Source organism: Diabrotica virgifera, chromosome 4 (assembly GCF_917563875.1).
Source record: "Diabrotica virgifera virgifera chromosome 4, PGI_DIABVI_V3a".
Lineage (NCBI taxonomy): Eukaryota > Metazoa > Arthropoda > Insecta > Coleoptera > Chrysomelidae > Diabrotica > Diabrotica virgifera.
Window position 1 is genome coordinate 56,058,761 of NC_065446.1, and position 19,810 is coordinate 56,078,570.

General features: G+C 31.5%; 3 protein-coding genes across 3 annotated transcripts in view; 1 reads left to right on the forward strand and 2 right to left on the reverse strand.

Annotated features, from left to right (window-relative positions):
• Positions 1-752, reverse strand: part of LOC114331818 (uncharacterized) — a 41,994-nt gene extending 41,242 nt beyond the window's left edge. The window contains exon 1 of the mRNA XM_028281488.2: positions 366-752. Coding sequence (XP_028137289.1) covers positions 366-579 — 214 coding nt within the window. The 5' untranslated portion in view covers positions 580-752. The remainder of the gene's footprint in view (positions 1-365) is intronic.
• The window catches only part of LOC126883521 (uncharacterized), a 225,323-nt gene that overhangs the window by 120,486 nt on the left and 85,027 nt on the right, over positions 1-19,810 (forward strand). The window lies entirely within an intron of this gene.
• LOC114331803 (zinc finger protein 395) overlaps positions 10,164-19,810 on the reverse strand; it is a 343,721-nt gene continuing 334,074 nt past the window's right edge. The window contains exon 6 of the mRNA XM_028281470.2: positions 10,164-19,772. Coding sequence (XP_028137271.1) covers positions 19,361-19,772 — 412 coding nt within the window. The 3' untranslated portion in view covers positions 10,164-19,360. The remainder of the gene's footprint in view (positions 19,773-19,810) is intronic.

The following is a 19,810-nucleotide window of genomic DNA, read 5'->3' on the forward strand; positions in this document are numbered from 1 at the left end:
GAACGTGGTTTACAAGTGTCTGTGTGCCAATTATAACGGAGTTTATCTGTAAGCATACCATATTTTAATAATTTTTACCATTTTCTCTGGCTAACCCGAATTTTCGATAACCCGGATCGGCCGCGGTCCCGATTAATCCGAGTTAACGGGGTTCCACTGTACATGTTGAATCTTGTTTAATGTACTATACACTGTATCATAAATTTTGGGTCAATTATTGATTAATATAAATAATTAATCTCCCCAATTTGACCCAACATGTGCAACAGTTTTGATGTGTATAATGAAGATAAAAATCATGCTGATATCAGTATCTTATTAAATTTGTGATATATGTGAACAGGTAAAAAATAGCAAAAACTTACCATCTTCTTCTATTTGCTTCATTTGCATCAACTTTTCTTTCCTAACTCTGTTTCTAACATTTTCTGCAATTTTCTTAGATTGATCTCTAACTTGCTGTAGTCTAATGAGACGACGTCTGTCGAATTCTTTTTTAGATGGATCAAAATCTGCTGTTACCATTTTTCCTCTACTTATCCTTATTGGATTTCCAGAAACATGAACATTTATGGACATAATAGAAGGAAACTAAAAGCTAAATGTTACACATGCATCCCTGTTTAATTTTAAATGTAAAATGCACTACAATAAACTTTATATAATAAAATATAATATACCAACAAATGCAACAAAAAATTATGATTAAAAAATTGCAGGCACTATTTTGATTTGAATCAAACCGTTTTTGTTGTCATTGTCACATTGTGGTCATTGTCAAGTGTCATCGAGCTGTCAAGAACTATCGATTGTATCGAAATGTAGAGTATCGAAAGGGTTAAATCATTGGTTGGAAACGCAAAGGGAAATTCTTAACTGTTGAGTTGAGTTCCTGCTTCCCGAATCAGTTTACATCAAAAGTCATGAGAAACTGTTTGTAGAAAACAAAACAAAAATGTTAAAATTGTTATATGTAAACACATTCCAAAATTTTGCAAAAATATACGCCAGATAATGTGTGTTACAGTTAGGCCACACGTAATGCAGCATATGTTAGATATTAACATTAAAAGGGTATAGACGAGCGACACACCCCTAATTTGAGGCTTCTTCTTTCTTCTTTTAGCCCGTTTCTATCCAACTTTGGACATATATGCCTTCCCCAAATCTTTCCAATTCCGTCTGTCCTTGGCTGCGCTTTTCCAGTTAGTTCCTGCAGCTTTTACAATATCGTCCTTCCATCGCATCTGAGGTCTTCCTCTTCCTCTTCTTCCTGTCCACGGTCTCCATTTTTGTATTTCAGCTTTTCATCTTTTATCTTCCTGTCTCGCATTGTGGCCCACAAATCTCCATTTTAACCCTGTTATATCGTTCATTTGGAAGAAGAGGGTTATAACTAAGAATTTTCACTTTTTCAGTAGAAAGGATTTAAGATTCATATTAGTTTATTTCATTTATTTTGCGCAGTGTTTGTTGAGATTATGGGATTTATTGATTGAGTATGATAGATTTTTGATCTTTTTATCGCTCTGACAAGAATTTTCTTTTTTAAGATATCAGGTTTAGAAAAAAGACTTGGATATAACCTTCTTGAATAAAGAAATATTATCTTTTTAAAGCAATATGTTTGCTCATAAAGTTAGATTTTAGGAATTGTATTAATAAAGTAGGTATTATTAAAAATGCCATTATATCAATTATGATTTAAGGCCATGGGTACATAATTCGCAAATATTTTACGGCTATCCCTACTTTTTCTGTCTTTACACGGCAAATTACGTGTAGTAAAATTCACACTGGTACGGATATGTAAACATTACTAGAATGGCATTCTATCATACTTGAAAATGTCATCATTAACTTAAAGAGATGGCTATTGAATGTTCTTGGATAACTGTTATTTGTACAATTGCAAATTATTAATTCAGTTAATAAATGTAATAATTTTTTCACTAACTATGTATTCAGTGATTGTAATAATTTATATGTACAACAAAAACTAATACTCAATCTAGAAAAGAGGAAAAGTGTTAAAGTGATTTTTTAATAATATGTTGTTACTATGGAACGCTTACAATTCTGAACATATTTAACAACAAAATACTTGGATCACAGAATATATTATCCTGATATATTCTCTGCTTGGACCTTCCACATATCTTCTTCTTCAGGTGCCGTCCTCGTTCCGAAGTTTGGCTATCATCAAGGCTATGCGTATTTTTGATACCGTAGATCTAAATAATTGGCAGCTGCTGCACTTGTACCAATCTCTTAAATTCTTCAACCATGAATGTTTTCTTCTGCCAATGGATCTTTTACCTATTATTTTTCCCTGAATAATTAATTGTAGTAGCTGGTACTTTTGTCCCCTCATTATATGTCCCAAGTATTGCAGTTTGCGCTTTTTAATAGTAAGCGCAAGTTCTTTTTCTTTCTGCATCCTTCGCAACACTTCCATGTTTGTCACTCTCTCTGTCCACGATATTCTCAGTATCCTGCGGTACATCCACATCTCGAATGCTTCTATTTTCCTTGTATCGATCTTTTTCAGTGTCCAAGCTTCCATTCCATAGAAAAGAACTGACATCACGTAACATCTCATCAGGCGAATTTTAAGATTTAAACTTAGCTCTCTTCCGCATAAAACTGTTTTCATTTTGGTAAAAGTAGCTCTAGCTTTTTCTATTCTGATCTTGATTTCTTCAGAGTTGTCGTTGTTTTCATTAATCACAGTTCCCAGGTAATTATATTTTCTAACACGCTCAATTCTTTGATCACGGATCTTCCACATATAATACACACTAAATAGCGTTTTATTAAGTTCACGTCTTAAATTAGTTATTTATCAAATACACTATATTATGTATATCAGTATTATTTAATCAACAACTCAAAATATTCCCGATGCCATGTCAAATATTTAAAATTGTCACTGATTGTCAATGTCTGATTGACAATATTCTATTCGACTGAGTGCGTTGTAAGACAAAGATAGATTTGGAAAATATTACCACGGACATTGTGTCCATTTTTTCGAATCCTGAAAAAACTAATATACAGAGTGAGTTTTATGTATGGAAACACTCAATTATCTCGGAAACCGCTTGCACGATTTTTATAGATTTTGGTGGGTAAGGGTTTTCTCAGGCGGTCGATTATTATAGTGGCAATTACATTGTTGTCAGATTTTCCATTTTTCTGGAAATCTAATGAACTTTCTTATTTCGAATGGAACACCCTGTATATTTTTTGCGTTTTGAAGTCCTAAAGAAATACGGACTATTTTTCATGTTATATTTCCTATACCTAAATGCCATAATTTCGGAGTTATTCCTACATTTATTTTAAAAAACAATTTGAAACAAATTATAAAAATCGATTTTTTCGGTTCGGGTAAATATTACTTTAGGTTCTTTGGATCATTGGGAACAAAAAAGTGTTGTGTAATTTTTCTATAAAATCAACCGTTTTCGAGTTATAAACACTTTAAAACTGAAAAAAATCGAATAATGACGATTTTCAGGGTTCAAAAACACAATAAAAAATATAAATTTTAGAAATGACGAAGTACCTAAATTCAAGCTCTATCCTTTTTCTAGGAGCTGGACATAAGAGTTTTTGGACCGTTTTATTCTAAAACATCGGTTTTTAATTTGTTAATAAAGCGCATATGAGAGGACGGACGATCGGGCTGCATTAAGGACTAAGAAAAAATATTTTAATATAAAACAAGTTCAAATTATTTATCGATATCTGGTAAAATAAGGCTTGAACTTGAATTTGGGTACTACGCAGTTTCAAAATTAATTATGTTTATTTGTATTTTTGAACCTTGAAAATCGTCATTAGTCGATTTTTTTCAGTTTTAAATTGTTTATAACCCGGAAACGATTAATTTTATAGAAAAATTACAAAATATTTTTTTTGTTCACAATGATCCAAAGAATCTAAAATAATATTTATCCGAGCCTAAAAATTGATTTTCATAATTTGTTTAAATTTTTTTTAATAACTTACTTACTTAGTCCTAAGCCTTTCTACCTTTAGGTGTAAGGCTGGTGGAGTTGAGTTTGGCATTGTAGTCTCCATGCTTTCCGATCTTGCGCTAGGTTTCTTGCACTTTCCAATGTCAATCCCTTCTTCTCGACTTCTTTCCTGATTTCATCTACCCACATAACTCTTGGTCTCCCTCTTTTGTTTTTCCCCTGCACTCTCGTTTCGAACACTCGTTTTGTTAGCCTCTCGTTCGACATTCTACACACGTGCCCGAACCATCTAAGTTGTCCTTCTACTATTTTTTCATTGATTGGTTCTAGTTTTAGGTTTTGTCTAATTGTTTCGTTTCGTATTTTGTCTGTCCTTTTTCTGTTTGCTATTTTCCTCAGGAACCTCATTTCCATAGCATTGACTCTGGATTTTTGTCTCCCCGTCAATGTCCATGTCTCGCTGCTATACATGATTGTTGGTCTAATAAATCTTTTTAATAAATGTAGCAATAACTCCGAAATTATGGCATTTAGGTATAGGGAATATAACATGAAAAATAGTCAGTATTTCTCTAGTACTTCAAAACGCAAAAAATATATAGGGTGCTCCATTTGAAATAAGAAAGTTCATTAGATTTCCAGAAAAACGGAAAATCTGACAACAATGTAATTGCCACTATAATAATCGACCGCCTCAGAAAACCCTTACCCACCAAAATCTATAAAAATCGTGCAAGTCGTTCCCCAGATAATTGAGTGTTTCCAAACATAACTCACTCTGTATACTTTTAAAAAATTTAAACGCAGAATGAAAGACTAAATTATTACCGAGGGCCGAAAGTCCCCTAAAATAAATAAAAAATTTATTTTGAACGGGATATTTGAAATTAAAAACCACACTAAATTTTCTCTTAGTTTTTCACTTCTGTAACTTATTAAAATAAACATTATATAAGTTTTCAGGGACTTTCGGCTCTCACTAATAACGTAATCTTTCATTCTGGGGTTAAATTTTTCAAAAATACTTATTAGTTTTCTCAGGATTCGAAAAAAATGAATCCCCATTTGAATAGCATTGCAGCCGAAAATACGTACCCATCCTCTTAATAAAACTTATTAATAAATCATTAAAATAAATTAAATAGTTCGTATCCCTTAAACAACACAAAATGAAACATAAATAAGCAATAATAGTAATATTGTCCTGTTCATGAGCATTTTTCAGTGCGTAACAAATGATAGGAAAAAGGGTAAGTCTGTGATAATACACATTTATGACATTTATTCTAACATGACATTTTAGTTAAATCTGACAGTTGTCAAATTTTATTTTCAATTTGGAATAAAAACAAATCAAATGTGTTTCTTGCATTTATAAAATGGTATTTTCTTTGATTTGTATAGTCTTATAAATTATACAGATTATGTTTGTAATATTATTATCTAATTAAAAAAAATTATTTTTTTGATTATGGCGCCATCTATCGACAACTAGAATAAATGTTGTAAATTTCTGTAATCACGGACGTGCCTTTTTTTCTGTCACATACAATTTAATGCGTTAGAAAGAAATCGAAAAACTGTGACGCACTGAAAGATGATCATGAGAAAAAGAATACCTACTTGTTTTTCTTTACAAATATTTGTGAAAACTTAAATAGTATTTAGGAAAACATTGCGTTCCTCTATTAAAGACAACAAGCATTTATTGTTAAATTAAATTAATCCTTAAATAATACTACAGTTTAATTTATAATAATTTACCCAATGCAAAAAAAAGATAATTCACATATCTATAACAAAATAACTTTGAAGAATAAGGTTACATTTCACAAAACTACTTTTTACGCACATTATATTGCTTCTTTTTATGATGAATTATCCAAAAAAAAGTTACAACTAAGAAAGTATCCTTCTATCAGAACATACTCTTCACTTTTAGTGTTATAACTTTTAAGAAAAATGGTTATATCTTCACTTTATAACTCTAGATCCAAAAAATAAATCACCTTTTTCAGTGGCGTAGCGTAGTGGGGGAGGCAGGGGCGGCCCGCCCCGGGCGGCACTTTTTAGGGGGCGGCAAAATTGAACAATAAATAATAAAAATATTTTGTAAATATTTGAACCAGTTGAGACGACAGCTATTTTCTTCGTTAGATAGAGTTATTGCAGAAATTCGTGAGCATTTTCAACAGCAACAGAATTTAACGGATAAGTTTGTTTATCTAACGCCGGCTATATTATTAGATCCAGACAACACTGAATGTAATCTAGACTACGCATCTGACGAAATTAACGAGCAGGGTTTCAACCTGGAAAAACTTCGACTGAGGACTCTCGTTTGGGCGGCAAAATTGTCTTCCGCCCCGGGCAGCCGACACTTACGCTACGCCACTGACCCTTTTAATTCAACTAACTTATTTTTGTCTATTATATTCCAAGATATAACTGTATTCTCTAAAGCGAATTACGTTCTGTAGAGAAAGTTAGGGGAAAACCAAAGAGTTAGATCTGCCATCTCTACGAAACTAGTGTACTTACACATGTAACATGTAACTATTTTTTCCATAGTAGAAGTCATTATGTAGAAGGTATTGATGTAATAAAAAAAACATTTTGAGATGTTACCCTTTTCTTCCATATGAGCATATTATTTTCAGTTACATTTACATGTTCAGTTACAATTTGAGGCTTAGAAATCGAAAAAGCGACCATGATAGGTGAATGACAAATTTTGGTCATTCTTTATGTTTTCGAGGTCGAATATGAAGTTTATTTTTATCTAGAATTTGTGGAACGTTCAAAAATCAAATTTTAAGCAAAAATTCGAAATGCAAATTTAACTCGCTGTATCATTGCTCTCCGTAATTATTTTGCTTTGAAAATTTTACTGTATCATCTTTGAAGTATTTAGATAACAATAAGATATTCCTAAAATGTTTAAAAAAATTAAAAGAGGAGCTGTTAATTTTTAAACATTTTGTCGTCGGATTTCGTAGTTTCATGTCTACTTAAAAAAGTTGAGTGACAAACTTTTCAGTTTATAATTTTAGCCAGCACAGCATTAAAACATATGTCATGAAGAAGTTTTCTGGAAAATTTCAAGTCAACATATATGCAAAAGAAAAAAAAATGCGACTTTATAGACCCGCGGCACACCCCAAAAAACGCTCATTTTTCGAGATACTGACCATGTTGTGTTGAATAGATAATTTTGGTCATACTTTATGTTTTTGATAGTGTTGAAAACGAAAATGAGCTTTATTTTGAATTTCATGTGGGGAAACATTGTCAAAATCGCAATTTTACCCTAAAAATAAAAAAAAATTAAATCACCTTTTTTGCATTTAACTCGCTACAACTCTGTTCCATTTTAATATTTTTTCTGAAATTTTTTAGTTTATATCTCTTAGATTTCTGAAGACAATGGGGCCTGCTTTAATCTTTCAGTCTTATTATAATAAAAGTTATGAATTTTTTAAAGTAAAAGGCACAGATTCCTTAATTACAAAGTTTAATCCCAAAATTTGAGTGACATAATTTGAAATTTATCTTTTTAAATAAGTTCATGTCAAAATATAGAGTACAAAGAATAAAATGTTTTATAGAAAAAAAGGTGCAAATTTTATTTTAAGAAAAACGTGATTTAATTTTTTTTTATTTTTAGTGTAAAATTGCGATTTTGACAATATTCCCCCACTTAAAATTCAACATAAACCTCATTTTAGAAAACTAGGAAGTCTGATTTTAGCATGATAGTTTAATGAAAGGGTAACAAATCAATTGGAAGTTCTGTCCGACAAAATACATGGGACGTTCTCGTAGTCTGGCGCTCAAAACCTGTAACCTGTTCCACAATTAAAACTTCCCCTGTTCCCGTACATCAAAGTTTGTCCGACTAGACACCGTTAAGCTACAGTAGAACCCCGCAAATCCGAACTAATTGGGGGTTTCCGAAAAGTTCGGATTATCCGAAAGTTAGCCTAAGAAGCTAACGAAGATGATTTTTAAAAGATTTGGACTGCCACCGATCCCTTTATGAAACTCTATCCGCACGTTTATGCCTCCAATATTCTAAAGCTGAAAAATATTTAGATCACTGAAATATTAAATCGCTAACGCCAGTAGTTTTGTTTCGTCACGGGACATGGGAATTCGGACATGTAAATGATTCATTTAATTTGTAATCTGGATATTGATTACACTATGTTTCTCATGTTTCTTATCTTTTTCAATGTTTTCGTTCATAGTATACCATGGAAAATGTGTATTATGCACATTCCTTTATTGATTGTGTTTAGTCTAACTCGACGCTTTTATTCACTCATTAGTGTTCCAGTGTTTAATACTGTAGCTAGCATCTTACGTAATTATTTTCTCACATAATAAACATGTTTTTAAATTTTTATTTTGAATTTTAAAATTTTTTTTTCACTTTCCGTTGGTTCGGATTTGCCGAAAGTTCCGATTTGCGGGGTTCTACTGTATTAACAAATTTTCAGCTTGCTACCAATAAACTTTTTTTTGGTACGCGGGATCCAGGCCTATAATGATTAATAAGAATTTGCTTTATTTTATATTTAGCTTAGTTTATAACTTGCTTAATAATGTGAAATTTGTAGAGCTTTTTACTTTAAAGATTAAATTTGGTTGATTTTCACATTGCCTATAAATGTACTGCTTTTAACGATACTTTTATGCAATAGTTAGATAGATAATTATTTATCTTTTTGGTATCTTTTGTTTTTATAATATTTGAATTGCAAATTTTTTTATCTTTGAAGATGCGTGTCACCAATAATTCATTTGGTGCCACAAATTAACACATTAGTTTGATATATTTCCTGTTTATTTTTCTTTTGTATCTATCACAGCAGTAACTATTGCATTATCGCCATATAGTCCATGTGGTGAGACCGCTCCCGTCTGGAAAAATTTCTGATTCGGTTTCTTTGTGGATTCCTATTCAAAAATGTCCCCTTTAAACAAATCTGAAGGGTGCCGGGCGGAATTTTTGGGCAGAAATTGTTAAACAATTTTTTTAAACAAATACAAAAGATCACTTTGTTTTGCTCCGGAACATATATTTTTAAGTTTTATGGATCATTCTAAACAAGAAAGGTATCTTGTAGATTTTCTTAAAAATTTATAGTTTTGAGTTATAGGCGATTTAATATCGGAAAAATGCGAAAATACACATTTTCGAGGCCTAAAAACTCATATTTAAATTGATATTTCTGAGGTTGCCAGATATTTAAATTGAAGTTTAAACATTCAGCTTCAAGATTCTGAAGAGTGATTGCGTCTAGCCTTAATTTAAACCGTTGTTTTTTAATTGTTAAATATGCATGTCCATCCGATTGTTTTGCCGGTGCGGCTCGCCATTTTTCAAAAATCTGCAATTTTCCTCCAAAAAATATTTTTTATAGATTCTTTGGGACATTCTAAATAAAATAAGTTTCTTGACATTTTTCTCAAAAGTTAACAGTTTTAAAGTTATTAGCGATTTAAAATCGAAAAATGCGTTTTTTAGCATTTTTCGGATTTTAAATCGCTTATAACTTTAAAACTATTAGAGAAAAATATCAAGAAACTTATTTTATTTAGAATGTGCCAAAGAATCTCGAAAAAATATTGTTCCCGAGAAAAGTAGGAGATTTTTGAAATAGAGCCCGCCGCACCGGCAAAAAATCGTATAAACACGCATATTAATCTTCAGAATCTTGAAGCGTAATGTTTAATCTTGAATTTAAGTATCTGGCAACCTCAAAAATACTAATATAAGTTTTATAAAAATACTAATATAAATTTTTAAGCCTCGAAAATGCGTATTTTCGCATTTTTCAGATTTTAAATCGCCTATAACTGGAAAACTATCAATTTTTAAGAAAAATTACAAGATACCTTACTTGTTTAGAATGACCGAAAAAACCTAAAAATATATGCGACAGAGCAAAAAAACGTGACCTTGTATTTGTTTAAAAAAATGTTTAAACAATTTCTGTCCAAAAATTCCGCCCGGCACCCTTCAGATTTGTTTAAAGGGGACATTTTTGAATAGGAATCAACGAAGAAACCGAATCAGAAATTTTTTCAGACGGGAGCGGTCTCACCACATTGACTAATATAAACCTCTTAAACGTAGATTGGTTGAGGTATGGGAATAAAACAAAGAAATAGGTAATGATAATTTAGGTATTTATTAATTGATATCGGCATCTGACAAAGTAATTTAAAATGAAAATATTCTGAATTTTGCTTCATATACAGACTCTTATATTAAAATTTATTATATATAATATGTACGTTATTTTATTTATATTTCTTTCTAAAATATATATATCCTAAAACTACATATGCCATAAGACTTAAAAACGACAAACTTAAAAATTAAAAATACAGAAAATGTATATGAATACTCTGAAAAATATATATCTATATACTATAACATATAACGTAGTGTATCTAAGAAGTAAAAACTTAAATGAAAGACTTAGAGGTAATGAAAATGAGTAGATTACGTTTACACAAGACGTTTCAAAATGTATTAATTCGTCATTTGTCCATCATTAGATCTTATTGCCAATTCTTCAGATATAAAACATAACCGTTTTTTATATATGTATGTAACTCGACATGTTTTTTACTTTAACATATTTATATTCGCTGAATATTTGGCAATATATTTGACACTTCAATTATTTCTGCATAAACTCTTTTAAAATAATGTTCATTTTGATACGTCCTTCAGAATACATGAGTTTAGGTGCAGGTCTTTACAAACATAAGAAATATTTACAATTATAGGATCGAAGAATGATTTTAATAGACACCATCACACTTTTGGCATATTTTTAAAATCAAAAAATCGTATACATGTAGTAAATCTACGTTTCAAAATTTGTCTATTTACATTCAAGTAGTTATATTCAAAATATAAAAATATAAGCCTTAATTAGTTATAAAAAAAAATAAAAGCTTGAGTAAAAACAGTAAAAAACATGAATTTCTTTTTTATTACTTAGCGAAATTAAAAAACTCATGGTGGGCTTGTGTCTTGTATAGCTTGTATGAGAATTCACATACCCAAGAAAGTCAATTAATATTTTATTACAACTTGCCCATTAGTACGGAATAGAGTACCTTGAATTGCATTCAATATTTTGATCGATCATTATTATCCATATTTTATATAGTACCTATAGAAAGGAACTGCATTCAGTTTTCTATTAGAAGTCATTTCTATCCACTACTTAAAATGAACTCTACTGTAAAGTATATTTTGTGTTAAGCCCGTGTTAAGCTTTTTAAAGGCTGTGGTGTCATTAAAACTCTAATGTACTGTAACTATCCCAGATACTTGGGTGTTCAGTTCAGGCTCAAGTTGGAGAGGGCACAAAAGTTATTCCAATGAGGTATTCTCAATGAGGCCATAAGAATTGTTACTGGTTAAATTAAGGCATCTTCATCCAAAAGACGACATAACTAAATGGAACACATCAGAGGCAGATGTACTACCAAGATGGCCTTGTAACAGTGGAGACATAGACTCCAGATTCCCTCTTAGTTTGTAAAAATATGAGCTCTTTTCATATGAAGATCGGTTTACTAACAACCAGCGAACACAGCAAGTTGTACTGTCCTGATGTAATAAAATAGGTATTAATTTTCTGCTTAATGGGATTTGTAGATTTGATAGCAACTTGCTTTATTATTATTAACTTAAGCACTCTATATTTCTTAAAAGAAGCATCACATTCTATCCTGCTGCTTACTATTATCCCCGAATTTCGTGTTATGTGCTAATTGTGGTCTACACCATATGCAAAATACAAATTTATCGTAAAGGAACAACCAATAGTTTCTTTCAGTATTTCACAGAAAAATTCTGAACCTTATTTATATCATCAACAGTAAAATGCCCCCAATATTGAGTAGAGACGATTAAAATGAAAGAATATTGGTTCTACTTTTCACAGTAACCAATAATTATAAGTAAAAACTAACAACTACTGTTTTCTATATTGTCACGAAATTTTTTTCCCAAAACAACAATCTTTCCTTAGCTATACGCTATTTTTAAGTATTCTATAATAATTACATTCATACGTCATTCATAAACATATTTTAAGAGGGTGAATTATTTGTATCAAGATTGTAATCATCAAATTCCTCTTCTTCTTAATGTGCCTATCCGCGACGAATGTTGGCGATCATCATGGCAATCCTTATCTTATTTGCAGCAGCGCGAAAAAGCTGCATAGATGTTGTGTTGAATCAGGTTCTGAGGTTCTTCAACCAGGATGTTCTTCTTTTTCCTGGAACTTACTTTCCAAAGATTTTTCCTGGCATGATGGTTTGTAGCATTAAATGGCTCGTTTTCTAGTAACAATAATGTTTTGAGGTTGAATTTCTTATGTATTCTTTGCCATATGCCGTCTTTTTTCGTTCCGAACTGTTGACAATCAACCAGACAATGCATAATCTTCCTTCAATTAGATCTCTCTTATAATCCTTGATATAACTATCTATGAATCTACTCAACAGTACAATATTCATGAAATATAATATCGTACAACCAATTCTTTTATATGGCCACCAGAAACAAAGTCGTTGTCTCCCCCATATGACTATGTCGTCCACTTCATATGTATTTTTGATTTTCTCATTAATGGTGAAATTTCGTCTACGTGATACGTTGGGTGGTAGGGTAGCTCCACGTTTATGTTAATGGTCACCAAAAATAAAAGTTATGAGAAAATTTAAAAAAATATAGATATATAATATGTAAATAATATACGAAAATGAATATTAAGACCTTCGTCTATCTCGCCATTCCGAGACAAATGTTTCGCTATTTATAGCTCTTCAGTCGGACTTTGCTAGAAAGACGAAGCAAAGAATGTCCTTTCCGTACGGTGGATAATACACAACCATGCAGTCATTCACAGACTAGTGTACTCTGTACTCACTTAATTTATATTTAATATGCCAATAAATATCCATAACAATTTTAGATGTGGAATATAAACCTAGAAAGCCTTTCAATTTGATTTTAAAAATATGCCAAAATCAACAAACTACAAACATCAATACTATGGCAGACATGTTCATTTTCTATCATCTTTCTACTATCCTAGATTGCCCAGACAAGAAGTAAAAAAGCAACAATGAGAAACCGTTAACGATTAAAGAAAAAATATAGAATAAACATACTACAATATGGCTCAAAAACACGCAACTAATAAAGTTACGTTATTAAGGTAAGGTAGCGCGACCATCTACAATTTTTTCTGCACTTTGGCTTCGAGATCCTTTATTTTTCTGTATTAGTTTTAAAAATAGTAGAATGACTGTAAATTTGAGGAAATATATATACCTAAACGTATTTTGGTTTTCCTTCAAATTTGGGTCATCATATATGCTTTTTCTTAAATATTTTGTAAAACTAATCTCATCTTAGGCAACAATTACATCAAACGCTTGGACTAACGAACAAATACGCCATCTATATAGATAATAATAAACAGCTTAGTCACTTGTTCAACATCCAGTGATGCAGTTTAATAAATAGTAACATAAACAAAGCAACCTTTAACACTAAAGTAAACAAATGATTTATGAATTTTATGAAAAGTTGATGTAGGTATATAAATATAATATAAAAGTTAATACAAGTAGATCACAAACTGATGATTGAAATCGAGATGACAAAGATTTCATACATGACCATAAGAAAAAGTATAAAATCCCAATCTATTTCAATCAATAAATACTTTAACAAATTAAGAGGAATATTACCTGAATTACAAGGCAAGGATTATCACAACGTAAATATTTAAAACATGACCAACCACAATATTAACGAAGATTCAATTAAAGTGACAATACCATACATAAAAAGCAATCGGAAAAACTAACGATAGGAAATAAATATTAAAACATTCAAAAGGCCTGTTGAGATCACACTGAGATCAATTTTTTTAGAATCAAAAGGCTCCAAAGCAAAAAGGAATTAATGATCTCCAACAGTCTATATACAGAATAAATAGGGATAAGTAAGGGCGTGAGACAAGGCTGCAACCTCTTCCCTCTGCTGTTTAACATTGATGTAAAAATTTATCTTTCAACTTGCACAGAAGAATGAAAGTGTATCAAAATAAATAAAATTCTGATAAATAATTTGCGATATGTTGATGATACAGCTATTATAGCAGACAACATAAATCACAAGAGGTAGTAAACAGTATTAATACAGTGGGAGAGGTATATGGTCTCAACATTAACATCACAAAAACGAAATTAATGATAAACAACAGACAATCAATCTCGTATGCAAGTTCATTTGAAAATAAACAGCCAACTTATAGACAGAGTTGAGAAAAAGTTTAGATTAAGATAATTTCTAATTTCATTGAAGGAAATTCATAGAATTAAAAATCAGCTAAACTCATATACTCCAAAAAGACGAATAAGGGTATATTTGGAAATGTAACATAGGTAACGAAGGTGAATATACTGAAGCATCATAATACGTACATTAGTGGAACAAAATTAATTCTTAGACCATTTGATTAATTCAAGATGCAGTTGTTTATTTTCCATTTAAAATACGGGTAGTGTTTGCTAAAAAGTGACTATTCTGGATCTATATTAGTATATAATCTTATCTTTAAAAATATTTAACTGCCATACTACGCCAAAAATATAAAAACGGATGATTGCTTCATTTTGGATTTGTCTATCCAAATTTATTGGTTTACTCAATATAACAAGCTTTGGTTACACACTCTTATCTAATTTACAGAACTTACATTAAAGTCTCATTTAAAATATATTTTTAAAATATATTCGCTTTGTTTTCTTTCGAAATCAGGAATGTAAGCTCATAATAATCTAGTGATATTGTCATGGACTTTTGAATATTCCAATGATTTTAGATAGGTACTACTCATACGAAGACATAATTTACAACTTATCATACTACCTAAAACTACAAAGCAATTATATTATTAATATAAAGAAAGTCTTTTGTGTAAAGTTTTCATTTTTTAAATGAAACAAATCAATGAAAATTAAAATTTAGATAATGAAAATGAAAGACAGTTAATATTTCATTCTGTTTCAGAAGAAACCACCATCCTCTTAGGTACGTTTCACCCTTTTGGGATCTTCAGAGAGGTCTGTGGTCCGCTCTGAATCGTAACGAAAACCAGCCGTCTTACTAAGTAAAATTATATGAAATAATAATGAAAATAGATGAATTATTGAAGGGTTGTGGAATGCAATCTTAGATCCCCCCTAGTCTGCTTTATTCATCGTTCGTTTGCCTTGCAAATTTTAGAAGGCACCAATTCAGGTTGTCACCAGAATCTTGGTTTCAACGATTGAAGTTTTAGATAATATATTGTACTCTTCAAGTCTAATAAAAAATAAGAGTACAATCAAAAAAACTGACTTGATTAATGTTGCTGTTGGTGCAAAGTTTGCTAACTGGTAGCCAATGACCATAAAATTCTAAGGCTGATCTTTTCTGCTCAGAAACATATGTTTTCTTTTATCTCTTGAATATATTTTGCAAAGTACGAAAACGATTTTAAGATGTTTTTCCATTGTGCAAGTGGATTGATTAAGGGAAATAATTCTAAAGCTAGCTGAAGTCAAATTCGCCTATGACTTTTTGAACGTGGAAGATGAATAAATAACATTTCAGGTGTTTTACTTCTAGTACTACCAGACCAGGTACTGCACAATACTTCTAGAACTAAAAAGACCGTCGATTCGTCAAGACAAAGAGAAGAAAAAGTTGGCTGAAACGGCTTCTTCTTTTTCTTACGATGCCTACCCTTCTGGATGTTGGCGATCAGCACGGTTATCCTAACTTTGCTTGCTGCTATTCGGAATAGTCCGGTTGTCGATGTATTTGAACCACTTTCTTAGGTTTTGAAGCCAAAGTCTTGGTTTAAAGTCTTGGTTTAGAGTTTAGAGACGTTCTGAAGAGACATCCAGAGATTTCTTTTAGAACTCCTGAGTCTACCTCAGCTGCAAACGAGAGGTTTTAATAAAGGGGCAGTAGCTAAGTTCATTTTTCTATTTAGACGAAATAAACAAAATAAAAATAACATCAATCCTATGAGAATATGGATGAGGTATTCAGACGATCCAAGTATGAATACTTATAGCAAGTTGTCCAAAATTTTAGCACATAAAGCGCGGAAACAAATTGGTTTAGTACCGCTAAAAGGGCACAAAATGGCACCGTTTTGTTGTATATTTTTTATATATTATTCCACATGAACACACTCACAACAAAAAGACTCGTTGGAGATATTGGTCACTAAGGTAAATTTGACTACTAGTTATTTTATAAAATATTCGTTATAAACTAAAGGTAAAGTTTAACTTGATATTAGATTTTTTTTTCTTGTTTGGAACACATATTTTTACACAAAAAACTACCTTCTATATTAAACTGGAGAATTGCCAGTAGGTATATATTTTTGAATTGAGGATTTGACATGAGTTCTACCATATTGGATTGCTAGATAGGTAGTTAGATATACATTCTTTGTGACATAACCGCCAAGATTAATCATATTAACGCTTTAATATTGCCGGACTTCTTTATGGTAGGGGAGCCCAAGCGGGGATTTTTGCAGTAACTCGAGCGCGTCAGATTAACATAATATGGGGAGAACCCTGGTACCCTGTAGATGTACCTCTACCATATATTGGCTCTAAACACAGGGGAGCTCGTTAAGGGGGGCCCGAAAAAATAATCTATCAGAAAAACTCGAAATCGTCAGATTAAGATGAGGTAATTTAAGTACATGCAAAACAGTATACATTTCAAAAATCTGACGATTTGGGAGGGGCGTAAGGAAATGGGTGAGTCACAAAGTTTCACAAGAAAAAAGCGAATATTTCGCGAAATGAACGATAGATCTAAAAACTAAAAAATACGTGCTCAATATTTGTCAAAAATCTATCGGCTGATACCAAACACGACTGCTCACGGAGAGGGGTGGGGCGTAAATTTAAAATTTTAAATACGAATCCAGCGATATTTTGCGAAATGAACATCAGATCGAAAAACTGAAAAATACACTTATTCAATATGTTTGAAAAATCTATCGAATGGCACCACACGCGACCTTTCACGGATGTGGGGTGGGAGGTTACTTTAAAATTTTAAATAGGAGTCCCCATTTTTTATTGCAGATTCGGGTTCCTTACGTAAAAATAAGTAACTTTTATTTGAAACATTTTTTCGAATTATGGATAGATGGCGCTATAATTGGAAAAAACGATTGTTGGAAATGGAAAATTAAAATAAAAATGGAAAGTCCCCACTAAAATAGAATACTTTACTTAACTTTTTTTGGTTTTAGAACCTACTCTTCACAACCCAATAGGTCCCCAAAGCGCTCAAGTGACTGCACATTTAGCATACTTTCCTTCCCTACTATTATTATTTATTTGTCAAAAATTATCCACAGGGTGAATATTACTTAATTTGAATTGACTGATTATGTACATACTTGATGTAAAATGATTACTATACTATCATTTTGAGATCATTAAAACAGAAGAAATATAATATTAACCTAAAAGTCTACGGAATTTAATTATAGGTCACAAAGAATGTAAAATTAGACTCGTTGTAAGAAAATACTTCTAGTATTCGTAGTTATGTGAACTTCTTCAACTTTTTCTTTATTATTATGGAGTTGTGGAAGCTGCTTACTGCTTAGTCCACTTTTTTCCATATACCATAAGAAACAATATTATATTGATTAAAAAGAATAAACCTGTAAATATAAGTAATAACTTTTAACAATTCATAACAGCTGTGGTTATGAATTTAAAAAGTAAGTTATATAGTATGGTGAATAGTCAATATTTGCTCCTATTGTTGACATAACCACGACTTTAAATACTATTAAACAAAAAAACATTTCTGACGAAAATAATACAATCTGAACAAAATCACAACAAAATCTAAATAACATTTCTGAGACTCAGTCCTACATCACTAGACTCTATGTATTGGTAATACTGGGAGGCTCAATTAATATTAGTCGGTAGATAGAGTAGTTCAGTCCATTGTCAGTCTAGTTACCTTTAAAATGGCAACTGTAAAGATGTCTCAAAAAAGAATTTGGACGTGACCCTCTAAATTTGCAGTCTTATGATTCTACAGATCCAAGTTAACTATAGAATGCATGCCAATAGCATTTAGATTTTGATATTTCAAAATATTATTAATACAAAACAAAGAATTATTGTACAAGCTTGAGAAGTGACGTAAAGCAATCATAAGTTTAAAAATTTTAACATCGAAGTAATGAACTTGATTAAAAAAAATTAATTTAAACATCCAAATGGATTGCAATAGTTGTTCAGAACAAACGTTTTCGGACTGATCAGTCCATCTTAAGTGAACTTTTTAGTACGTGCGCTAATAACCGGAAAACCCAACGGTGGTTGGGTTTAAATTGTTGTCAATGAAAATAGATAACTATTCGGGAACTACATTCGTCCCTACTCGAAACAGCAAATTAAATTTTAAAATACTTCAGTTCCCAAACTTTAGAATAGCTTGCTCACAACCTGATATGCAAAAAAATTGTCTTTATTTTGAATTAATAAAACAAAACAAATACACTTCTGAAACAAATTAGAAGCAAATCCTATGTATATTCACTATTAGATTTTTCGTATGATATACTACACAAATTAATTTCATATTCGTGGTAATAATAATGAAAAAATAACATTAACAGTCAATAAAAAAACGAATAATGCAAAGACGATACAATAAATAACGATGCGATAATAAATAAAATGAAAAATGATTTTTTAAATTACAAACATTATAACGCTTTTTTCTTAACAACAATAATTAACAACTATAATAACATAGTAACTCTAATGGACTTTGTTATGTAGGTCTATTATAAATAATTTTTACTGCAGCAAAGGTTTTCTTGTTGCCTACAATTAGACATTTTGAGACAATTTGAGAAACCCGAAAATTATATTTAACATACTGCATATTGCATGATAAACTAACTATTGGTTATATACCAAGAAATCTATCAAAACTAAATCGCTTTCATATATTCCTTAGTAAAGTTGGATCTGTAGTAGAGCCTCCAAAGAAGTGCAGCAGTATATTGAGTAAAGTTTTTTTTTGAAAGAACACAGATACAGCTTGATTTGATTGATCTTTGACCATCACTAGAGAAATATCGTATTAGTTGTACTTCCATCAAGTGTTGAGATCAGGGTAGTCCGCACCCTTTTTGTCCTTTAAAGAACACATTTCGGGGCACTTTTAAAAAGCGTCTCTAACGTTTGGAAGGTGCGTATCAGTCGCCAAACCTAGAACAAGCCTTTTTCCACTTGCACTGTGTGCACCACTGTTCTCTGTGTTCCATTCCGTATACCTTCCGGCATTTCTTGTTTTCTCCTCGGATCCTCCTGGGGGATACTGGCATCTTGGGACTGTGAGGACGAGGCGACAACTTAAGGAGTTTATGGGGAGATTGTGGTATCGGCTGTGGTGGTTGTGGCTGCGGCTGAACTTGATGCTGTGATTGCTGCTGCTGCTGGCTTAGCAAACACTGGCGCATATTGCCAACCAAAAATCTTTGGTAGTCGGGGTCTTCATGGAAAGGTCTGGCCATGTCGCGGTGGGAGAGAGTGGGAGGGGGGCTAGTCAACCCTAGTTCTACTTCTGTGTAGTAAAACTCTTCTTCTGAATCTTCGCACACTTGATCCCTGAAAAATAAAAAAGAACATTATATAACGAAAACAAA